This window comes from Siniperca chuatsi, linkage group LG17 (assembly GCF_020085105.1).
Source record: "Siniperca chuatsi isolate FFG_IHB_CAS linkage group LG17, ASM2008510v1, whole genome shotgun sequence".
Classification (NCBI taxonomy): domain Eukaryota; kingdom Metazoa; phylum Chordata; class Actinopteri; order Centrarchiformes; family Sinipercidae; genus Siniperca; species Siniperca chuatsi.
Window position 1 is genome coordinate 15924373 of NC_058058.1, and position 26302 is coordinate 15950674.

At 39.7% G+C, this 26302-nt stretch overlaps 1 protein-coding gene across 7 annotated transcripts in view; it reads right to left on the reverse strand.

Annotated features, from left to right (window-relative positions):
- elmo1 (engulfment and cell motility 1 (ced-12 homolog, C. elegans)) overlaps window positions 1-26302 on the reverse strand; it is a 108974-nt gene that overhangs the window by 67543 nt on the left and 15129 nt on the right. For 4 of the 7 annotated variants that reach the window (XM_044171051.1, XM_044171048.1, XM_044171045.1 and 1 more), the window contains exon 2: window positions 5032-5194. In XM_044171051.1, the coding sequence (XP_044026986.1) occupies window positions 5032-5109 (78 nt within the window). In that variant the 5' untranslated portion in view covers window positions 5110-5194. Of the gene's footprint in view, window positions 1-5031; window positions 5195-15477; window positions 15694-26302 lie in introns of those variants that run through there. The other 3 variants (XM_044171050.1, XM_044171046.1, XM_044171049.1) reach the window with 2 other exon arrangements.

Below are 26302 nucleotides of genomic sequence, written 5' to 3' on the forward strand. Positions count from 1 at the left end.
ACTGGGAGGCTGCTCTTCAGGGGCCTGTATTTAACAGTCCAACTGCTGATGTGGGAACACTGACCATGTCTGTTGCACCATTTCATTCATTATTATTGTATATGAAAAAGCTTCCACATCAGCAGCTGTGAAATTCTGCTCCACAGTGGTAGAAAGTAACTACGTACCTTTACTCAAGTACTGTTCTAAAATAAGTTTAAGTCAGAGGTACTTTTACTTTATTTCCATTTTTTGCTACTTTATATTTCTTCTCCACTAAATTTCAGCAGGAAATACTTTTTACTCCATTACATTGATTTGGCAGGTATAGTCACTTGTTACATACAAAACATATGATCAGTTTCTACAATATTATGTGTTTTTATTGATTTAACTATGGCAATGCTGGTTATTACTCGAGTTTGGGTACCGATACCGAAAAAATACTTTTTTTTGATAACACATTTTGTGGAATGTAATTTTCCCTCTAAAATATGCCAAAGTTTGCAATGCCTCCTGAGCAGCAAGAGAGGCTGCTTCAAAGAGCACAAGCTGAAGTGATGGAGACTTAAAGAAAGAAGATAATGCTGGCAGGATGGTGGGCATATACATGTATGACAGGGAAATAAAGGCAGAGAGGTGACAGAAGAAGAGGGTGGGCTGTTATGTGAACAAAAGTGACAACATAAGATAAAAAAGTGAGAAATAAGCAAATTAAATAAGATGACGGGAAAACAAAAGCAAACACAGGACGGGGGAGAGGGGATGATAATAGTGAGAGAGAGCAGGAGAGTGGTTGTTGACCAGAGAGGAAGATGGATTGGAGGAAAATGAAGAGTTAGCATATGGGGGGATGAGGTGACAAATATAAGGAGTGTGTGTGTACAATGCCAGTCAGTATTAAATTACTATCTGCTCACTCGCCACTGCTGTCATCCTCAGGTACTACACTGACCACACACACACACACACACACACACACAAATGTACTCTATACTACAACACGGTATTTGTCCTTATGTTACTGCAACTGAATTTATACAAATTAAAAACAAAAGCAATTTATTAGCATGTCCTCCTCTGATGATAAAATATCAAAAGTACATAATAATATGCTTTACGAACTGCAAGAACATGAATACTACTTGAATAATCCAGGTTTATACTGTAAATGTTCTGTATTTCTTAATTCTACTGTAGCTTTTTCATGAGCAAACTATTAATATGCTCAGTCATCAAAGAAATAGCAACGGTTTGCAATATTTCAAAAGATTAAACCACTTGTGCATTGCTTGGAGCAATTCCTTCTCTCATACATGATCAAAGCTTTTTCCAGTTTTGAATTATAATATTAATGAACTAATACATTTCAATTTGTGGATATTTAAATAATATAAAAAGGTAATAATATGTTACCACGTGTTCAGTACTTATAATAAGGAAAAATGGTAAAAAAAAAAACAATAATGTAGCTTCTGCAAACCTTAGATATTTTTCTTATGTGAGGCCAATTTTATATGCACTGTTCTATCAAGTTGTATTCTCCAACTATCTACAGTATAATAAAAAAGAATATATTATTTTAAATCTGATGTTTAATGATTCTATACCATCTGTCAGCTCTTGAGCTCCTGTTATTTGACATAACACTCTCGTTTCTAACTGGGAGGATAACAAGTACACTTAATCTTTTTCTTTCCGAGGTCATTCAGTTACACAACAAGCAGACGTTGCCAGCTAGGACCGATGTCTGACAGCAGCATTGTCTGCACATTCATTACAGACATTTTAAACTGTTATTACACAAAAAGGATATATTTTATTGCATCTTTTCCCACTTCTTAAACATTTTAATTTTACTGCTACATAGAGTCATTATGTATGCACTCAAATATCCCCCACACAAAAATGTATTAATTCATTCTTATTTTTGATTTCTTATACATTTGTTCCCTCTGATTTAACTACCGCATTCAACTGCGGCAACTAGTTTGTATCCTTCGCCCTATAGTTTATATCAACAAATTGACAAATCAGCTGAGAAATTGCGCATACATTTGCACTATATTATAAATACTAAAACTTATAAAAAAAAAAAAAACACTAAACATGTCCACATGGACAAGATTTACCTATATGGTACTCTGTATAATCTAATGTACATCTGTAAGACAAGTGCATAGGAAAATGGAATCTAATTTAAAAAAAAAGTGGTGGACTTCCAAACATTGTCACCACAAAATGTATTAAAGCTGCTATAACCAATAGTTTTATGTTAACAATGGATAAATTGACTATGTGCATGTAAAAAATGTGTCGTTCATAGTGATGAACCCACAGATAATTATCACCCAACTCTGCGCAGTATTTCAGTGTCTTTCAGCTCAACGTTTTCCTTGTTCGGCCGTAACTTTTACTGTTTTTTTATATTTCTGTAACCATAAAAACATAAAATCTATTTAGTATTATACTGCCTCACACTATACTGTATGAAATACAGTACTTAAAGTTACTAAATGATAACCTATAGAACATCCCTGCTGCCCAACCATCACAGCTTGTTGCCCTTCAATTTGACTTACATTCTCTTGCTTATTTTAAACTCATTTTATACCTGCAGACATCAGCAGCCCCACCACCATGTCGTCTCCCAAAAAGTTCTCTATTGCATTTCTGACAAACAATAACAATAAAGCGCTTATTACAATTGTCGGCACTTGTACCAATTCCCCAGCGTTCCAACACAAATGTTGGACTTTTGTGCCTATGGGGCATTAAAGATATTTGGAGAGATACAGGATACACACACACACACACACACACACACACACACACACACACATGCAGATGTACCTAAACACAGACTCAAACTCACATTGCAGAGGAGCATACACAAACTGAAATCAGGAATACGAGCATGAATCCCCATGCAAATGGATACAAGCATACACACACACAGAGCTGTCAACACTTAAGCACACACACACACACACACACACACACACACACACACACTCTCTGGGTCTCAAGACAGCGCAAGCAGCTGAAGCCCACTTCCCACCGCATGACTCAGATAGCCATATGCTGCTGCAGGGCCTATTGTACAGTGGAGATGGAGGAGGAGGAAGGGGGGGGCTGATGATGGAGGACAAGCACAGCGCAAGTTTCACAGTTACAACAAAAGAGGGGGAGGAGAAATGAGACGAGGAATGAACAGGAGAGAAAGCAAAGAAGGACAAGGAGGGGGAGGCAACAGATAGGAGGAACGAGAAAGATGATAGGGAGAGATAAGAGAATTAAAGAAAAGCAGAGGAAGGGTGGGAGGAGAGGTTGCAAAGACGACGAAAGAAAGACCTAAAGACGATTTACAATTCAGACTGCAAAAGCCCTGCTGATAAGGGGTCATTAAATACAAAAACTACATCCCAAACCCAGAAGTACATGGACTCTAGTAGTTTAATATTTCATTCAGTGGTTCATTCATTGAGAAGGGCAATCGTGGCTCCAGTTGCCACGGTGACTCATAGCTTGTACAATCATTAGCCCATCCGTGAGTCACACACACAGAGAACAGGCCATTTTACACATTGTGTCTGTAATCAAACAACGTAACAGTAAACATGTCATCCCCCCCACACATGAGGTAGTCACTGTTTGCACAAATTATTTCATTAGCATGTCATCCACTGTTTGTTAGATCCTGATGATCGCTGACATACAGTATGGCCTCATATTTGAGCTGCGCGCAGGCACACATACTCTCTTAGAAGCCACTGATCAGGCAATCAGCGTAATTATTTTAACACTAGAAATTGCATTAGTTTAATCAAAAATCACACTAGTATTGTTGAAAATGTTTAACTCCATCATTTACAGCAACCACATTATGTAAATCAGTGAAATTTGTTTGTTTGATGGCATTTCATCAAATCCAAATCCAGAACCAAATTCCTTATTGATTCTAATCTAGGTTCAGTTTATAAATAACTAAAACTTAAAGATTAAATTTAGATCTGTAATCTACACTAAAACACTACAGTCTTTAGGGGTAACCTGTTCACAACCTGTACAACCAGAAAATGAGATGAGCACCTGAAGATTTCAACTGTTGATTAAGTATCATTACATTGTATTAACAGGTGTAGCCTACTTACTTTTAGAGCATTTAAAAAAAAAAAAAAAAATTAAAACACACTACTTGCTCCACATACTGGAGATGCAGATTCAGAACTATTAAGTTCATGAGCATAAAATATCAATTTGATATCCATAAAAGTTTAACTGGGAGATTCTCCTGAAAACGCCATTAGCTAGATAATTTCTCCCCCCAAAAAAAAAAAAAAAAAAAACAGAGTCACCACTCTGTCTGTTAGTCTAAACTACAAAAACACACCTGCGGTCATACAGTGGTGTTACAGAGTGATGTGTCTTTTCACTCACAAATGATCTTTGGCTGAGTGCAGACACCTTGCAGAAAGCTACTTAACCAGACAACAGCCAGCAAAGTTCATTTTAACCATTACACGTTCATTAGCTACAGCTGATTCAATCTTCCGTCTGTGTCATTTTAACGGGCAAAAGTGACAGTCAGGGCAAGCTTAAAATGAGAAGCCTGCTACCTGAATGGTTTGTACATTGCCCTTTGCTAATAAAAAAAAGTGAAGATTTCTTTACAAAACTATAAAATAGAAATTCTATAAACCTAAATTTGTGACAATAGCTGGACTAATGTAGCTTGTTTCATGTCAGTCACAATTATGGTGTAAGATTTAGGCCTCCTTCATCACATTCAGAGTAGTGTCTTTAAAGTTATGTCAAAGCTGTGGCTGTGTTGTCTGTTAAACATCTTTAATTAAGGCACTTCCTTCGGGTAATTAGTATAATTGTTAGGGACAATATAAAGATGCATCATGCCCCGATCACATACCGTATTCAGACAAAACATGCACATTGTATTGTGTTTAAATCTGCAAGGTGTCACACAGACAAAACATTTTGGTCTCTGTGGATTTAATGGGCAGTAATGTGTCTGTTTTTTGCTCAGACACCTACCTGGTCTATCTCCATGAGCTTGGGGAAGGCCCCCGGCCACTCAATGGCCACCTTGACGATGTCTGCCGGCGGCGGCATGGCTGACGGGGGGTGGGGGGTTTGTTGGTGTGGGTCTCGCTGCCTCACACCTCTGTCACTACTACTGGAGGTAGCTCATCCAAACCTGCAGGACAAGAGTGAAGAGAAAGAGGGGATGGAGAGAGAGATGAAGGAAAACAGAGGCGGATAGGAATAAAAAGAGAGGAAAAAGACAGAAAAGAGGGCACATTAGTCAAGAAATAAGTCCTCCATATACAAAGAATATTATATATCACTAAAGAGAAAAGGTCAACAAGGGCAGTGCTGAAAAAAGACACAAGTACAGTGCAGCACTCTGGAGACTGCTCATAAACAACTGATAACTTCACATTTGCAGTAGAAGCTACTGAACAGCTCAAACCAATAATTCACTTTCATACAACATTTAAAAGGTTTAGAGGAAACGAGTCAATTGACCTACTTACATCATTTTACAGTTTTTTGTGCAGAAAGACATAACATATACACACTGGCACTTATATTATCATACCCCAAAACCATTTGAGGTCAGGTTGCCCAGCTGTTGCCTAGCACTGATGATGGACCATCATCAGTGCTAGTATAGAGTATAGAAACCACAGATGCAATACCTGCCGTCTCTAGCCATTAGCCCACACGCTCCCCTGTTTGTGTCATGGTTGACCTTAAAAACTAACTTCATGCAAATTCCTGCAGATACCGGATATTTAAATACACAGTTCAACTTCTAACACCCACTTACACAAACTAAAGCAGACAAACAGATTTTTTATTTGTCCTCTGAGATGACTTTTTTTCCAGCGGTAGCCTGATTTAATTTGCAGTTGTTGACACACAGAACATTAGGGCGTGCCGGTGGGGCAGATACACTCAAGATTTTAATTCAAATCAAAGTTTAACTGCTAATGAGGTCACAGCAGGTGAGTGAATTGAAAAGGTTTTTAAAGATCCACCCTGTTTCACTGGGACCTTGCCTCAGTTCAGCAGAAAGACACCAACCACCCAGCAGCATCTTGCTATGACTTCCAGAGTGAAATGTGCGACTACTTTTAGACATTTTCACAGCAATTGAAGTGCAAGAGTTCCTGCAGTTTGAGAGATAAAGCAGCTCCATCTTTCTTTCACTTAAGTGAGGGCAGTTATGTAGCAGCGCGTTAGCCACAATAGCCAATAAGCATGCAGGACTCAATGGAAACAGCTTAAGCAGGTTACAAGTACAGAGCAGGTTACAATTCAATTCAATTTTATTTATATAGCAGCAATTCATTACATAAGTTATCTCATTGCAGTTTTCCTATAGAGCAGGTCTAGACCGTACTCTACAAGTACAGAGCTTCTTCCTCTGCCAAATTCCAATTATACACATAAAGGTCAGTTTACTTATCATTGGGAGCACAAAACAGCCTTGAAAACATTTGTGTAATGTCTTCTGTGGTTCTGGATGAGCTTTGTCAAGTCTGAGTAAATTGCTCAAGTGACATCACCCAGATATCTGCCTGACTGATAAATTGGCTGGAATGACATATCTGCGGATATTAGCTTATCACAGATATATCGTATTGCGTATGTGTCAGGCGATATGCAACAAGAAATTGGAGCAATGAAGAAATGCCAAATATGTGTTTGAAGTAATTTAGAAACAGTGCCTCCATTACATAGTTTGTCCACCAGAGTGCAATGACAAGTTTAGTTTTCAACTGTAAAAATGTATAATGTGTAATATCTATATATGTTTTTAATAGCCAAATTTAAGTGATTATTTCTGTGTGTGTATGAATGAATATTGGCAGATATATTGTTATCAGATTTTTTAAAATTCTCCAATATCAGAATCAGAAATACTTTATTGATCCCCGAGGGGAAACTCTTTTGTTACAGCTGCTCACTATCACGTCAATGCACACAGGAATAGAAGTACTAAGCAAATCAAAATATACTATAATACAGGTAAGATAAATTACCTGTATTATATCAATATTGGTATCAGCCTCAAAAATCCAGACTTGGTCAGGCTATAGTTTGGAGACTGCAAAAACATAAAGCCTGCTTTACAAACTGGAGTGTCGAGTTTGAAAGGTGTGGGTGTTTATCAGGCAGAGAGGATCTTTTTAATTCATTTTTTCCTGTCTTGCAAGTCCCTCAACTTTATGGTGCAATACCAAATCATTCTTTAAAAAAAGAGGGGGGAAATCAGGGGGAAAGATGCTAGGGAAAGTAAAAACTGGAGGTGGAGGCAATGGACAGAGAGAGGACAAGAAGGGACAAGGTGAAACGTGAGATAAGAGCATTTGTTTGACATTCAGTTTCCACTGAGCAAGAGAAGTGAGGCACTAAGAGACACCAGAAATAAAAACTGTCATGTGCTCTGTCTTTCACTGGTAAAAACGCAATTGAAATACACAAACAAAACCCTGAATCTGTACTTGCAACCATGTGCACCTTGTTTTATACGCATAGCAACAGGCACACCGACGCTCACTCCTCTTTCATGCGAACACACACACTCAAATATTGAACATGTAATCCTGGGTTGCTCCTCCCTGGCTTCTGGCCCTGCGAAGAGGACTCCTGTGAGGGCACAAAATATCAGAACAGGTAGCTGGATTGACCTGAGAATCTGTGGCTTTCTAAAATAAGCCAGTTAGAAGCCCCATGGTGGAAAAACAGCCAAATCACAGTCACTGCAAACTATGCAGGGGGAGCTGGGTAAAGCCACTTCTGTGTGCTTGCAGGGGGTCTAATGAAACCCACCACCGCACAGTTATCAAGTGGAAAATGTACCGTAGATATCCCCAAAACCAACTAAGGGATCAATAATTTACCTTCCTAGATTGCCTAGAAAGCTTGGATCATCCTAGTTCCTGGTGGAGAAGCCTGTTTACATATTTAATCTCAATCCATAATGCATAAAGACTGGCTCGGATTAATTCCTGAGAGAAAACTTTTGAGCAGAATAGTGTGAGTGTCGATATGTACAGCATGTGTGTAAGAACACAGGCAGAATAGTGAGTGATGAAATGTGTGTGCACAAACACTGACTAAAATTGTTTTGGTGTGCATGTCTGGAGTCTGTGTGCTCCTGTACAGTATATACAGTACCTTGTGAGTGTTTGTATGCATGTGTGTGCTTGATGAGCACGTATTAATTTAAAGATAGTTTACATAATGAGACTGGCCTGGCGTTGTGTGTGAGTCACCCCATAATGATCCACATAGCCTTTATTCAAGGGCCTGTTGCCATGGCAGCCGCTGCATCAATAGCTCGAGATGTGTATGCATCTTTCTTTCCAACGCGCGTGTCATACTCAAGTCACGTTTGTCACAACTCCCCAGATATGACTCACTCCACCCCATTGCTTTGAATTTCACCACTGAAATATTAACGAGCATGTTCATTGAAGATTAGAGTGGTTTTCGTAACATATGTTAAATACTTTCTGAGACACTTTGCCTTGCAGCTGTGTATCTCTCCGTTTCCCTCCCTTGTTGCCTCTCCCCTCTGTAAACCTTATGCGGAGAAAATTTCACTTCTGGTCCCCGTTCTTGGATAAGCAAGGAGGTGAGAGAGCAAAATGGTAAGAAAACGCTGAGAAATATACATATAAACATCTGGATCCTGCACAATCCTGCACACTGCAACACTTAATAGGCCAATTGCTGGAACATGTTAGAATAAAAAAATGTCTCACAGTACATACGCACAGAATGTGTGAATCAGTGATTCGTTCCGTTCTATCCTACAGACAATAGCATGTTAGTCATCTATGCACAGATTATCATCCTTCTCAATACTGACTGAAGACATAGAGAGGCAGCCAATGAAAACTATAAAGCTGCCACTCTTGAGACAGACTGTCAAGATTTTTAGCCATGCTATAGCAGCGTGGCTCTACGGATTTAAATGTCAGTCGGTTGGCCGATCGGTCCAACGCTTTGGTCAGTTTTTTTAAATAACACATTCAAGGGATCCTTATCAAAAATATTTGTTTGTGTTATGAGTTAATGTAAAAAATATGGGAATATAGGCAGATATTTAAGAGTTTTTCAAACTCTTAAATATCTGCCTATCTAAAATCCATTATTGGTTAGGCTATACTGTAAAAATCCATCAAAATATACAGTCAGTGGTTTAAATATCTGCCTATCTAAAATCCATTATTGGTTAGGCTATACTGTAAAAATCCATCAAAATATACAGTCAGTGGTTTAAATATCTGCCTATCTAAAATCCATTATTGGTTAGGCTATACTGTAAAAATCCATCAAAATATACAGTCAGTGGTTTAAATAAAATGGTTTACATAATCTGGCTAAACTGATGTTTGTTTACAGCTTGCCTGGCTGTCTAACTGCTCATTTTTTCTGCCCAGTCAGACTTCGTTGTTTGGTGAGTTCCAAAAATTAGTTTGTCTGGGTGAAGTCAAAATACAAACCAATCCTTCTGACTGAGGTTTCCAGTAAAGACAGCAAGTGTGTGTGTGTGTGTGTGTGTGTGTGTGTGTGTGTGTATTCCGAGCACCTTGTCATCATCTTCCTAGAACTACAGATGACTCAGAGATGGACGGCCTTGAGGCTTATTGATTAGAGACACTTGCACACACACCGAGACACACACACACACACACACACACACACACACACACACACACACACACACACACACACTCAGCACTGACAGCCACAGTAAATCCCTTGAAAATGGGCTCAAATGTAATTAAGAGAGACAGCGGTTGAACACACCAGCACACCATGTGCAGGGCTCCAAATGGTCCAGCAATCATTTGATCAACATGTTTTTCCTGCAATCGACACACACTGCTCCAGGGAACAACTTCTTAGCAACAAGGTTTCACACTAGGATATTTCTCAGGTGTGCGTGTGGGTGTGTGTTTGTCTCCATATATTCTCGACATGTCACCATGAGTGTTTACTATAGCCTAGGGGGCTGTGTATCAAATCCCAATCTGTCGCTCTGGCATCTCGTCGCACCCTCCTTACAGTGTAAATGGAACCTTGTTATGGAGCTAGCTGCTGTCAGAGCTCATCATGTCAGAGCAGGTGATTTGCTGCCACCGGGTTTAGTTGGGTGTGAGTGAGTGTGTGTTTATTTTTCTCTTTGCCAGAGGGTTAAAGTGGCTAATGGGACACAGAGCTCGTTCCATCTTTTTTATTTGCAGAAGAACACTGTCAGATTTTCAGGATCTGACCCTGTTCCCTTCTTTCCTACCTCTCCTCATTTCCTCTGTTCATTCATTTTGGCCACCACATCCGATGTTTCATGCTTTCATCAATCTCTTCTCTCTCTCTTGCCAGGTCTCTCTCTCCTCAGCACATTATTTTGCAGAATTTGACCAAAAAAAATCAGGCAATGGAAAACATTAAACAGACTCCACACTCACACACATTTATAATCTTTTCATTGGTTTAATTGCAATAATGTATTGCATGCAATAACATGCTGCCAAAACCATAAAACCACTCCAGCAAGGTATTGTAATCTGTGAATGTGTATGTGTGCAGTTAATCTGTCTTCAAGCACTCGCCCACCTGCCGTAACCAGAGAGGCATGTGCTGCTGGGTTACAGTGGTCAAAATTCCTCAGGATTAGCTCTACAAGAGTGGAAAAAAACGAAATCTCATGTTACCCTCAGAAACCTGTGATCTGATCTGCTGCCAGAGGTCGAAATTAAGGGAAAGAACATCAATAAAGAGGGGAGAGAGGGTAAGAGGAGAGGAAACAGAAAGGAAGAGAAGGCCTGTGATTTGTTGGGCAGCACAAGAGTCCTGGGTTTCACCTCAATAATTCATGATGTGTAATGTGAGGGTCACATCGTCTGTAGAGGGAGGAGGGAGAGAAAGAGAGGAGATGGAGCTATGAAGGTGAGAAATGCAAGTGAACATGAGAAGACACAGAGAGGGAGGAATGGAGTGAGCGGTAATAGAGATTAAAGGAAGGCAGACACAGGCAGTAAACATGAAATAATGACATTAAAAGTAGATTAAGATAAAAGGGATAAAGTCATATTATGTAGGAAAATACAACAGAGGATAAAAAAGCAAAACAGAGCAAGTGAAGAGAAAAGATGATAAAAGAGCAAAAGATAAAGATGTGAGAGGAGAGAATAAGAGAAAAGAGAGAGAGAGAAAGAAAGATACAGAGCAGGGTCTCCGCAAGCTTAACTTAACACTTCCTAACCCGTATCTGGAAGTGAATTTAAGAATAACTTATCCAAGATAGAGAAACAAAAAGCTGGATGTATAAGTAATATGCAAAATAAAATGCAGTTTCACAAAATAAAATGAAGAGGTCTGTTACTGGAGGTGTCAGTCATATCCTACAGTATAACTATGCAAGTTATGGCATTTGCCTCATGTCATTTCCAGCTCCGCTCAAGAATCCATCAACACCACTTTCTAATTGCACCTAACGGCCTTCAAAAGTTTTTAATTAAAACATCCCTGCATAACGTGGTGAAAAAATTAATATGCCTATTTGCTATATTTAAGGGATTTTAACACTTTGAAGTAAGTGTAAGTAAGAAAGAGAGAGAGAGAGAGAGAGAGAGAGAGAAAAAAAGAGACAAATAGAGTGAGACTGGGGGCATGAATATCAAGGGGAACTTGATCTAAGTAAAGCACATCCTTTCCTGCCAGCTCCTCCTGGGACCTTTTTCCATGAACCCTAATGGTGTGAGAAAACATGAGGCAGCAGTTTTTTAGTGTGACCAACCAACACTGAGCCCTGGTGAACCTCAGACTTTAAAGCATAGAAAAGCCTCTGTTATAACATTTACTAAATTGTCATCCTTTTTTCCCCCCAAACTATGTCAAGGTTTAAATTTTAGGTGATTTTAATATGACCTCAGGCTTTTGCATTTAATTGACACTTAATTTGGAGCAGTCTGAGCAGCCTGATGCATGCTTAATTTCAACACATGATACGCAAGTGTCAGACCACAAATTCTCCTCTCACATCAACTTTACTACAACTTGTTTTCTCAAGCTTTGTGTTAATGAATCTTCTAGGGATGCCCCAAGTGTCCCAAGTGTTTTTGGTCCGAACCTTAATGTTGATTAAATATGTATTCGACACATTTAAATAACAGTTGTAACTAAATCTGACACACCTTATTTTTCAACAATCTTTGGCTGAGTAGAGACACCGGCTGCAGAGAGCACTCAACTCAACCTGACAACAGCCAGGTTTTATTTTGGCCTACCATCAACTTACTCACGGAATTAACGTTAATTAGCGACAGCTGACCTACAGCTGGCACTGTTTGTCATTTTAACCGGTGAACTCTGTATGCTCCAGTTCTACCTTTAACCATTCATTAATCTCCAGCAAGATGTTTGCAGAAGTTGTCTTCATAAAAGTTACTGATGCTAGGTTAAATATCTTCACCGCTGACAAGATTATATTTTTTGACTCTACAGTTTAAAAAAAACAATCATAAATTCATTTAAAAAAAAGAAACAACCTCAGCCCTCTACAGCAGCCCCAAGCTGGCCCAAGTTTAGTACTTGTTTCAAACAAGCTATAGTCCAGCCACTTCTTAAGAAACCCTGACTTACTGCGACTATTCTAAACAATTTTATATACCCAATTTCAAGCTTTAATTATTATGGTTTTGAGAACATTTGAATCTATAATTGTCATAAACAGCAACAGCATGTAATCAACTTTGGGAAACCAAACATGCTAGCAATAAAAAGCACCTTTTACCAACACATACCATGAAGCAAGCAACAGCATGAGGCCACCCTGTCAAATCAAAATCTTTTATCTTAGACTACAACAATTAATCCTCTTAAACTTCCACATCCGGCTACTAAGGCTCTCATATGTTTAGAGTGTGTGTGAACCACCAAGTTTCACAATATCATGTGCATTTTGAGTGTGGGAGAGAGTACATACTCATGCTGTATTATGTGGACTTCAACAATTGTATATGCAGACATCTGTGTCTATGCCTGTGTGTGGGTGTGTCTGTATTAACCTATGTGCTGGGTGGATTTCAAAAGGACCCCTTCTAGCTCTTCATCTGATGCCTCTACAAAGGGCCCGCCTCGCCGCAGGGGCCTGTGAGTGTGTTTGTGTGTGTGACAGCCTACCATCTTTTATCTGAGAGCTGAGAAAAAAAGGCCACCGACATGGTGCAGAGGACCAAGTTATTGTTGCTCCGAGCGTGACGCCTTCACACGCCTACAGACACACACACACACACACACACACACACACACACACACTAGCAACAGGATGGTCATGTTACACCCCTGAGGAGAGGTGTCTGCATGTCAGCAATACACACACACACACACACACACACACACACCCTCAAAGAGTAACTTAACACCAATCTGAAAAGCAGTGTTTTACTGCCTGTTTCACCTTTGACCACAACCAGCAATACTGATGGGTGTGGTTTGGTGTGGTCAAACACACACACACACACAACAGTGATGTCATGGTTTATTGACACACCCTGGAGTACACCTGTACATCATTGTAGCAAGGTGAGAAGTTAAACCACTGGAGGTCAGCAAAAACAAGATTTTGTGTTAAGTTACTCTTAACTTTCATGTAGAACTTATGTACAACTTGTCTGATGTAAACCCTCAGCCCTGTCAGATGAACTCAAGCACCCCCTCATTGTTCCAACTGTGTTGATCTGAATTGATTTTAATCAATAATATAAAAGTGGATATTAGTGGATGATTTTTTCATGCAGTTGAACTTTCAGTGTTGAGGTCGGCTTGGTTAAGTTTGCATTCTAACTACTACCACTGGCAGGAGATGAATGTTTCAATCATATCATTTACTTTTAGCTATCTATTACAACTGTATATCCATTAGGCTACTTCTATCCAACTGTTTGCTAACTAAATTCTTTTTAATCAAATTAGGTGAGCTACTCCACAATCTTTCCACCTGCAGAAGTACCCTCTGGAATCGCTGATCCAAAACACACCATGGTCCCAAGAGTAAAACATGACAAACGCTGAAACTAAGAATCTTAAAAATGCTACTGTGTTATGCCCAATCCCTCCCCAACACACACACACACACACACACACACACACACAAGCCCAAAGGAAAAGCTGCTGGCTCTAAGACAAAGGCCTGACAAAACAGCTACAAATAAAGGAAGAAGACAGAAGGAAAAGGAGGAAGGCAAGGGTCAGGGTTTAGAAATATGGCTTCAAGATTCAACCAAAGGAGGAAGTGCCATGCTCTAAGAGACTTAACATGCATGTATAAACAAACAATATACAAAGAAAACACTTGGACCAAAAATTTTCCTCACACAAACAAAGCATTAAATGAGGATATGCCTTTTTTTATGAATTCAGTGTGGCATCCTCTACAGTTTGGAGATTCGACTGACAAGCATCACAACAGCCTGCTGACTTCTCTCTGCGTGAGTCTGTGTGTGCCTCTTGCAGGGCATGTGTGCCTCTTAGCAGGCCTCTTTGTGTCACAAACCCGCCCTGGTTCTCACTCAACTGCTGCAACCAGGATATCCTGTCAAATGTCAGTACCTGCAGCTCATAACAACTCTCAACAGCAGCCAACCGACCTCCCACTGAGGCGTGAGCCCGCTAAGAGGACACCAAGTCGACTCTTGCACTTATATTGTGCACATACTGTATACAGCTGTGAATCTACTGTGTGTGTGTCTAGATACATAAATCTGCACACACAGGAGAACGAGTGAAGCATGGAGCTATAGCGTATTACTTAACAAGGTACAAGCGTAGCCTAAATAGTGTGTTGCGAGCAGAGCAATTTGAGTCAGAAACAATTAGAGGTACTTGGATGGCATTCTGCAAACTCAGATCATCAAAACACTGGAACATTTAGAGACGAGGAGACAAAAAAAAGAACAAGACACTAGCCAGAAGAAAAGAAAATACAAGGCAAAATTAGGCCTACAGCCACACAACTAATCCATAATGTGTATTGTGAAGGAACCGAGTAATATGGCCAAGTAATTACTTTCCAGATTTATAAGCTGTGTAAGTATGCTCTCTCTTTATCCTTTCCAAAATCATAAACTACTGACACCACATTTCCATCCCCCCCAAACCATGAGGCCACAGCGCTCAACTGTCTTAAAACACATCCGTTCTTTGACATTTCCATTCTTCTCTGGTTAGATGTGGAAAACCCACACTGAGTCCCATCTCAGATCAGCCAACAAGCATGTACAGTAAGACATTCACTACTCCAGACTGCAAACATCTAACCACAATGTTCGTGTCCACTGGTGACACACTGGAGAGGAGAGGAGGCAGGAGAGCGCACAGAGCCGCACCCTGAGGCCTACTGCATCCTGTGTACTATGAAGAAAGTGTAAAAAACACTATGAAGACATGAGGACTCACCCGGAAAACTTGACAACCGGCTTGTTAGTTCTTCTGCCAATTAACCTGCTTCGTGTGCAAACAACTGCTTAAAGTGGAGAGAGAAGGCAGCTCTTTTCTAAGCAACTTTACTATCTGCCTGCAAGTGAAGTGCCTTCAGCATCATAAGCCATAGACAAAGACTTCACAACGTTTTGTGCAGTGCTTCGCCTCAGGCAAAAGAGCGACCAAGAGAGTGCTGAGAGAGACAGACAGAAGGAGGAAGTAGGCGTTTGTCGAGAAAAGAGGAAACAGGTCTGTCAGTGAAAAAAGCGGCAAAATTCAAAGATAACATGACAGCGAGCAAGAAGAGATTGCTACAGTCTAAAGTTAAGTCTCACATGTAAAGAAAGACAAATCTTGCAGCCAGATCATCCCTGTAAATGAACACACACTTACTGGACACAGCTGATAGGATTAATTAAGGATAATTATATCTCATTAATTTCTCACTGTCTCCCTCCTCCAGTGCATTGCTTTGAGACTAAACAACTGGAGTCTGGGAGAGGGGGTGTTATGTGCTGGACTATTTCTTGGCTGGGCACAATAACTTCCTGGAGCAACTTGTCATATTTACACTTCCGGTTTTGTACGAATTAAACAAACAAGATATAATGTGTCAATTAGTAAGCTTTACAGTTGCTGGCAGGTGGATTTTGTTTGGACAGAGCCAGGCTTGCTGTTTCCCCCTACTTCCAGTCTTTATGCTAAGCTAAGCTAACCAGCTGTAGCTGTATAAATTTTACTGGACAGATATGCGAGTTGTATCAATCTTCTCATCTAACTCTCGGCAAGAAAGCAAATAAGTGTATTTCCTAAAATGTCAAACGACGTTGTTAATGATTTACCCTAAAAACAAATTCCATCCAAGTCTTATTCAGGGTACCACACTTGTCACTGCAGACAGCTAAGCTACGACAGACGTGACAAACACCACAGGGGAAAGGACCAAGGGGAAAAGTCTCAAAATGTTAATATATGCGCATCAAACTTAGAATAAGTGTTATCACTTCTACGGCCAAGTTAGATTCAATGTTGCGTTTAATACTGTTAAAGCAATACTGTTTAAAGCCGGACAGAAAATAGGTGATTACCACAAACATACCACATGCTTTCACTCCACCCTCCCCCCAAATCACAACACACACACACACAACAGAATCAGAACAGCCTACAACTCGCGCCAACAGAGTGAGTCAGATGGTTTACAGTCACAGAAGACCACTGCTTATGAGCTAAGAGGCTAAATTCCCAAATGAAACATTTACTGTTTGAGCAAGGCAATGACATCTTCATTTCAGACTGAGAGCTCAACAGGCCATCTGTGCAAGTGTCACACAAAAACAGATGTTTACTCCACCCAGGGTGAGGTCAACTCTGGTTTGTATGAGCCTCATAAATGCATCCAGGACTTTCAGTTTTGACACAAACTCCCATAGAGCCTTTGAAAGACAAGTATCCAAGTAGGAAAACATTTTACAGCAACTGGAGAAAACAAACCAAAAAAAAAAAAAAAAAAAAAAACTAGCAAACTAGTAGAAACATATCATATCCTTATTGAGTTTTTGTCTTGTGTAAAGCTGAGAAAATAAGAGAAAGTAGACAGGGCTGTGCATGAGTTGTGGTTAGTCATTTTGTTGAAGCCAAACTTAAGTGCCATGGAGACCTGAGGAAGTGAAAAAGTTTAGAGGACGTTATTGACTCCTTGCTAGACAGCTAAAAATATTTGTGCGATCTACACGAAACTGTCAGGGAAACTGAAGTCTGCTGAGTCAGAGAGCTCATTGGGGACTCCACGTCAAAGCTTTAATAATCTATCCAAACCATCTCAGTTCCCTCGTGAATACCCTGCCTCTGTGCTCTCTTTCAGCCCCACTGACCCATCCAGGAGGCTGCACACTGTTTGTTGACAACCTTTCAAAATCCCCCTCGTCATCCCCTACTACACTCCCTCCACCGACTGCTCTTGTCAAAATTCTGTGTGTTTGGGTAAAACACTGCTGAGGAATTTGCATCCCTCCACTTTATCAAAGCCATAGTCCAGCCTGCCATATTTTTTGATATATACTCAAAAAAAGGTGTAATGTGAAATGGTATAGCCAAACCTATACAAGGAGAAATGTTAAGCAAAAACATTGTATTTAACATTGTATTTAACTATATCCTAGTGACAATATGAATGTTTTGAACATATTGATCATAAGGATATACAGCAGAGAAGTGAATTACAGTATGTTGTACCAGCATATTGAGAAGTTTCTAGATGTTTTGCAGGAAACACTTGTCACTATTGGCATATGACGAACAAAAATTTAAGCTGACCTCAGTTGTTGTTCTCCATGAACAAGGATCAAACTGTTAACAGCCAGCTTTCAAGCCTACAAGTGATAAGTGGTTGATACCAAAGAGACAGATTTTGAGGATCAAGTCTCTTCTGGAACTGCTTAAAAAGTTGTTTGTGATCACGACCTGCTGCTATGTTTTCATGTTTCATTTGTTCTGGTTTTATAAACTCCATCAGCAGATCTGAAATCTTTGTAAATTAGAAAAAAAACCAAACTTTTTTTAGGCGATCAAGGAGCAGGAGATTTAACCTGACTTAAACTGTCTGTCTAGGTTGTTTGTTGTTCCAATCAGGAGCTATTCAGCCTTAGTCTGCAAGACTGGTTGTGTGGAAGCAGTGTTTGACATAATGACTACTAACAGACATTAAGGCTTAAGTTTTCGAAACTCAGATATCATTGACTGGCAAAACAGAGAATCTTGCATGCTAGTGTAACAGTGATTTGGAGGAGATTGTTTTATTTACAAGGCATGAAAAATTCAAATTTGTGCAGCTGTAAAACCATAGTGTGTACTGTATACTTAAACCTCAAAACCTTGTATGTTTTCCGCCCATTTTGACCATTAAGAATAGTATATGGTATTTTTAACAATAGTCTGACTAATTATCAAAATAATTGTTTTTTTGTTATTGTTTGTACTATTCAAGGAGAGACTATTATCAGTCAGCCGTGGCTCTGACCCTGACCCTCTTTCTACCAGTTGCTTCTAATGTTGGTGATTCAGAAATTTAAGCTCATGGTTACACTCAGCTGGAAATGGCTCTAGATGAGTGCATCAGCTGAAAACCCCAAATGTAAAATGTAAATGGAGGTGCTGAATAATAATATCAGACAGGTGTTGACGTCATCCGGTCGATTAGTGTTTCATAACCCTTTTTCTTATTCACAGATTTTCTTTCCCATTTTTCAAACATAAAACAAATCTGCACATTCCCACAGTCTGCATGCAGAGGAGGATGTCAGGCAAAGATAATTCCACAACACCTCAGGGGATCATCTATTATTCAAAACCACATCCAAATTTATTCCACTTGAAGAGGAGTAACATTCTTTACTTGTAATCATCAAACTCCAGCGGTTATTATCCATGCATTTCAGCATACAGCGTTCTGTGTTACATATGGTTGCTGTCGAAAACAGAAACTGGGCCACGTTTAGTTTCCAAACTGCACATCACCTTGCAAAACAACACCTCACAAGTAGGTGTATGATCACACAATATCCTGCTTCCCAAAACAACACATGCTCTATAAACAGAACGGTAAGTATCTCCTTTGGCCTTGATCATGAATCAACTGCCTGTGGCTGGCTGCTAAGTTAACATAGTTGTCTTTATACAAATGAATAAACACAAGCTATTAGCCTGTAGAAATACAGAGTCCCTGAATTTCCACAATGAAAGGGATACTGGAGAGAGCCAGACTTCCTGCTTTAAAAAAAAATTAAAAAAAAGAGGCTGAGGAGGAAGTCTGAACTGGATTAGTTTTACTGGGGGACAACCTGTAATGTAATTATTGTGGGCCATATATAATAACAACAGACAATTCCTCCATCAAATTGCAGTTTGGAGACCAGATCAACATCATCAACACATATCTTCGTATGTGTATGCTGGTCAGGCAGTCTGCAAACCATCAAAACATACAGTAATGCATGATTACATTACAGAGATGTTGATTCAAGACACTGTGATGAGAGCATGGCCTGTTCCAGAAATGGATGTGGCATAACTTCCCTCCTTTATTTTCCGGACAAAAAACTGGACAAACCGAGGAGTTCAAACAGACTTCCCTGAGCAAAACATAATCCAAATCACACCTTTTACACAGAGTAAACAGCCACAGCCTGCAGTGAAGACCACAGTGCCAAAATTAATAGGTACACAACCTGCTAGGTACAGCAAGCTACTTAAATGGACCAAACACTCCTGGGTCTATCTTACTGCATGAAATGTCAATATAGTAACACTGTTATATGGGTCTCACTGCCAACTGGTTGTGCAAGTATCCTCTTATTATCCTCTGTGATAGTTTATAATACTAATAATAATGAATGGAACATGGTCACACAGGCTAATGTGCTGCTGACTCCTCGCTTGTATCACAGTAGTTTTACACCACTTAGCTTCAGTGGGAAATTAACTAAACCTGCATGGTATATAGTAGGTGGCAACAAACAGCCTAAAACAGCAAGCTTATACTGGTCGTGCTGTGCATACTACACTTGCCCAGTTAAGTGCAGTACTTTATACACAGTTTGGAAGTTAATGATTTTTTGGGCTTTTTATGCCTTTATTTAACAGCAACAGCTGAAGAGAAACAGGAAAGGGGGGAGAGAGGGGGACGACATGCAGCAGAACCCGGGCCGCTGCGGTAAGGACTCAGCCTTACATGGGGAAGGTGCTCTACTAGGTAAGCTACCAGGGCGCCCTAAAGTTTGGAAGTTTTATGAAGATTTTTGATGATTAACTAGTTTATTTTACTAAAATCAGCAAAGCACCAGCACATCAAAAACATACTCATTATATCAGCTGTGTAGAACTATTCCATGTCCCCCCGTCTGTAACACAACAAGAAAAAAAAAAAAAAATTAAAATAATTTTGAGAAGAATGCTTGCTCGCATCTTTAGTTATATGAGTAGATTGATAGCACTCTCATGTGTGTACGGTAAATACATAGCTGAAGTTAGCTAGCCGCTAAGCTACTCTTAGCATAAAGCTGGAAACAGCTGGCCCTACTCTGTCCAAAGGTAACAATATTTGCCTTCCAGGTCCTCTAAAGCTAATTAATTTGTCATTTCTGACAAATTTTCGTTTTTACACCTCAGTTTTTTTATGGAATAAACTAGATTTAACATGTTAATCTGGTAGGTGGATTTTGTTACCTTTGGACAGAGCCAGACTAGCTTTTTATCCCTGTTTCCAGTTTTTATGCTAAGCTACGCTAACTGGCTGCTGGCTCCAGCTTCATATTTACCATACAGACGTGAGTGATCTTCTCATCTAACTCTTGGCAAGAAAGGGAAAAATAGCAGTGTGCAGACAAACATGGTAACACATTATTCACAAATGAGGTTTGTCACTGTTCCTTGATCAATCTCAACTCATGATATTTTGGGATATTTAAGTGCTTATGAAACATTACCTGTACCAATTAAATACCCCAGTGTGTATATTTTAATCCCGTGCACTTACAGCTTGTGTATTCAAGAGTGTTATGTAAGATGACTATTATTGTTTTTGTGTCCATTGCCTCGCTAACTGAAACACAATAGGCTGTGTGCTCTGTTCAAACACAATCTCTTTTCTCTCTAGATTTAAAAATAACATGCCCCCCCCTTACATAACTCAATATCAGTCAGCATCAAGGTCGGCAGTGAGAGCTTAAAAACAGAAAAGAGGAGTACAATTAGGTGTTTACCCTGGAAGCCTTTTCACTGCCAGTAAGGAAAAGTGTGTGTGTGTGTGTGTGTGTGTGTGTGTGTGTGTGAGCCCACGGGCGTACTGAGTTACTGATGGTGTGACCTTCTGCTCTCAGGCTTCTCAGCCCTGTTGGAAGCATCCTATCCAGGTCAAACACCCACTCTCCACAGTGTATTTCGTCCAAACTAACAGATATAGGAGGATTGAGTTATGGAAATACTGCCTGATTCAATGATGTCTTTGAAAGTCAATCCCAACTCAGAAATTCCTGCTGCAACAGGAAACATAAACATTACAGGGATTGTTGGATTCCAGCTGTGATGAGAGCAACCAATGGACCATATTGTGTGTGCAATCAGCAAATAAACATTAGTATCTATTTTAGCAGTAAGTGGGCTGAGATCTTTAGGAATAAGGATTTGCTACATCGCGAATACGGCTAGAGTTACCATGACGGCACCGCAAAGACCACTCGTCCATTCTGATCTTCACCAGAAGGCTTTTATAGACTTCATATTGAATTCTGAGGCTGATAACAGCGGTTTCTAAACCTTAAATTACCTCAGCTAGAGATGCGGGTTAGGGAGATAAGAATGTCAGTTATGCTATGCGTGTCCCCAGAAGACTCCACAGAGGCTGGTCTGGCTGCAGGCCCGTGGGGTCTTTGGTGTAATCAACTTACATAGCTGGACCATTAGGACAAAGCTGGAAGAGGAGTCTGGATGCTTAAAGGAACAGACTGAAATCTGTAATATGTCACACTACTCAAAACAGCAGCAGTGTGGATCCAATCACCATGCAGACTATGGAGGGGATTCAACCAAATGTTTATTGTGGTATACATTTACTACAGGACTGATACTGGTGCTATTCAAATGTTATCTTATAAATACATTTCTTATAAATGATTAGCGGAAACTCTAGGGTTTCAGCTAATAAAGGAAAAAAATATTTCCAAATTGCAAAGAGGCTGGTAGTCTGAAACCTTTTATGTTCTCTAAACTGAGAAACTCCTGACTATTACAATGCTCCAGACTAACTTTTTGCAATAGTGTGGTATTTGTAGCAAAGAATTTAGTCACACATCAAACAAAAAGGGTATCAAAGAAACTGTACAATACACTTAGCTTTCTTGCCGAGAGTTTGATGAAAAGATTGATACTTTCTCACTCTCACACATATTGTTCAATATAAGGCTGCAGGCAGCAGCTGGTTAGCTTAGCAGAAAGACTGGAAACAGGAGTATCCGCCTTCCAAAACCTCTTAAATTCACTAATTAACATGTTATATCCTGTTTGTTTAATCCGTACAAAAACCGAAGTATAACAAATTGACAAGTTGCCTGGCAACCAGCAGAGACTCCAGGTTGTTTTTACGTTTCGGTTTTTGTACGGATAAAAGAAATTATATATAATATGTTAATTACTGAGCTTTAGAGGTGCCGATAGGTGGATTTTATTACCTTTGGACAGAGCAAGGCTAGCCGTATCCCCTTATTTTCAGTTTTTATGCTAAGCTACGCTAACCTACTGCTGCCTGTGTCCTTATATTGAATGGACAGATATGAGAGTGGTATTGATCTTCTTAACTAACTCTCAGCAATAAAGTAAAGAAGCGCATTTTCCCAAAATGTCGAACTATTGCTTTGAACTCAGCCCTTGTCCTTTAACGTCACATTTTGTATTTAGTCAAAGCTCATTCTAGTGCAACAAAGAATTCAAACCTTCGGAAATTACCAAAATTTGGTTGAAGGTCTTTGAAGGTCAAATTATATATTAAAAACTATGAATATTTTCCAAATCTTTGATAAACCAGTTAGTCTGAACTCTTTTTATATAGGCCTACATATGAATATTGTATATTCATATAGTCTCTTTAGCAAACTAAAAGCTCTCTCTTAACATTGCCATATGGGAGATACAAAAGACTGAAGAGTGGTAAGAAATAAAGACGCATTTTCCCCTCTGTGGGATCTTAAACTTTCCCTCCTTTGTCATCAAAAGCAAAGCTGAGGTACTTTTTTCAATATCAAGACATATCAAACACGACTAAGAACTGGTGCAAGAGAATCAAAAAAAAAAAAAGAAACAAGAAAAGGATGCCTTGTTTCCAAAGACACAGCAGTTTGTGATGTAGAAAAACAAAACATCAAAGTGCAATTATTTGAAAGCAACAAAGCAGCAGCGAGTGTGTGTGTGGGGGTGGGGGGTGTGTGGTTTGACCAGAGCTTCCCCCTGACTGATCACTGCAGACAACAATGATTGGAGCCTCTGGAGACACGCTCCAAGAAACAAACCATCCTGAAAAAGTTCACTAGACCCCTCTTTGTGTGTGTGTGTGTGTGTGTGTGTGTGTGAGTGAGTGAGTGAGTGAGTGAGTGAGTGAGTGAGTGAGTGAGTGAGTGAGTGAGTGAGTGAGTGAGAGAGAGAGAGAGAGAGAGAGAGTGAATGAGAGAGAGAGTGTGTGTGAGTGTGTGAATGAATGTATAGAGGAGATGGGTAGGGACCACACAAAAACCCTGCCAGGTCACGTGACCGAGGCGGGTATGAATGTTGCTTTTTGGTTGGTCAGAGAGGGAAGTCATGGAAACAGGTCTATAGTCCCTTTGTCTAACTGTGAAGCCTGTGTGTGTGTGTACTTGCTACATAATAAGGACTGAAACACAGAGTGAGGACATTTTGGCAGGTCCTCACAACTTCAAAGGGCTGTTTGAAGGTTAAGACTTGGTTTTAAGGGTTAGGTTAGGATTAGGTTAGGGTTAAGCATTTAGTTGTGATGGTTAAGGTTAGGGTAAGGGGCTAGGGAATGCATTATGTCAATGACGGTCCTCACAAAGATAGAAGTATAAGAATGTGTGTATGTGTGTGTGTTTCTGTGTGTGTTGGAGGAGGCGGGAGGCATTGTATCATCAGGAGGGACCAGCACAGTATTCTTCATTCACAAGCAGGAAAACGCCTCCATCATCAAGTGACCTTGACTACTCCAGCAGAACAGCGAGCGCATCCAAGCATCTTTCTCTCTCACACCCCCTCTCATTCCAAGTGGGAGCATTTCAGAGAAGGCAAACAACCACATAACCATAAACTACCTTTTGTCTATAAAACCACTGACACAGTTCAGGTTATGAAGCCAGGCCTTCATTGAAAAAACAGGCAGTAAGTTGTGACTAGCTCCAGTGTCCACATTGTGTAACTAATTAAACCATGTTACTGTAGAACAAATCAATAACTTTTCTCCAACACAGTGTCATTATAGGCATGTTTTATCCACCACATGCTTGATAGTCTGCCTACAAACTCTGTTATTGAAATAAAAAAATAATCCTTACAAAAGTAGCAGTTGGAAAATCAAATCGCCTTATGTTCAGTTCCTTAAAAATCTATCTTAAATGTAAATCACAATGTTTTAACTGGCCCCTACCGTTCAATTCTGCAGGGTTAAACTCAAGTGTCTTTTGATCCTACCAAGAATAAAATTTTAAAGAAGGACTGAAATCCCACTTCCTTAAAGTGCTAAAATTACACCCCAGACAGTGGCAGAAAAAAGTACCAGACAAAAGGTTATTATGGAAAAAGATGCTCATACAACCACAAGTGTATACGCAAGCAAAAGACAACAGACAAAAAACTGCCTTTTATACTCCCCTCTGCAGGGCTTTACACTCCCCTCTGCAGGGCTTCTCATTCATAAAACACAGACAGCGGTTATCACATCCCAGCTAACCAAATACAGCTCTTGAGGGATCTTCTGTCCCTTAACTGGATTAGCGCTGTTCACAAGGAAGATAATGATGGTACGTCTTCTGTGTGCTAATTGAAAACCAAACGGGCAGGTGCTATGGGAAGTAACTTGCACACACCCACAAACCCACAAAAAGAGCAGTGCACTCTGCCGACCAGGCATGAGTTATGTGTAAATCCCAGAATAGAGCAGTGGGGATTATGCAAGAACAATACTGTGGCTAAAGGCTTAGTTTCACTCATTTTAGAAAGAAAAGAGAACTTTTCTGTCCAAGAGCATGGGCAGTATGGCAGACGGTAATTACTGCAAGTGATAGGCTTCATATGTTATGGTGCCCATCTTGTTAAAACAAGCTTCTTTTCAAAATGAATTAACACAGATGGAGTGATTGTAACCAGAGTAAAAATGCTGGCAGCATGTCTACACCATATGTCAAATACATTTTTTTTTCTGTTTATTGTTTATTTCTAATTTTGGATTTGTAGACTTTAAAATTGACAGTGCCTTGGGAGAAGAATTGAATTGTATAGATTCCTGGCAGTCCCATGCAGATGACAATAAAACTAAAACCAATAAATATGTCAAGCCTATTATCCGTTGTGACCTACAACAGTTTTACATACTTGACAGTTTAATACTGAGCCCTATCTATACCACAACTACCTATAGTATATGTAGAGAAAAACAAGTACGTTCACTGTGTGAGTGCTTTCAAATGTCCTTTATGCTATGTGCCTGTGTCCCTACCAAACAAGAAAAGATGATGTAAAGTATTCAAACATGAAGTCTGAGTAGCACACTTCAAGATCAAGCCCTGTTGATGCTTGTTGAGGTGGCTGCAGCATCACTCCCTTACAGACAGGTCTTAAGGCTTAGAAAATGTTGTGTCTGAAAAGGTTTTTCCACAAAAAAAGTTCAATTTACCAAGTTTAAAAATGCTTAGTACAAGTATATCTACTCTTTCTCCCTCATTAAAAATCCAGAATCTATGAATATGTAAATATTGTTCATTTCAAAATTTTAGCTACTGCAAAAGATGTCTCCAATTTCACAGTGTATGTGTGCTGGAGGTTTCAAGTTTCCACATAACACTTCTGCAACTTACATATTGGACCACGATTGGTATCCAAACAGTTGGGTAGTTGTGAAGTCACAAAATCCTGCTCGTACTTACATGTCTTAAACTGAGATTTAAGGTGAGCACAAAGGAACGTTCCCCCTTCAGCAGATGAATGTGAAAACAGACTTCTAGTGTCAAACTCTGCACATACATCATCCTGCACAGTACGAAAGTCAAAC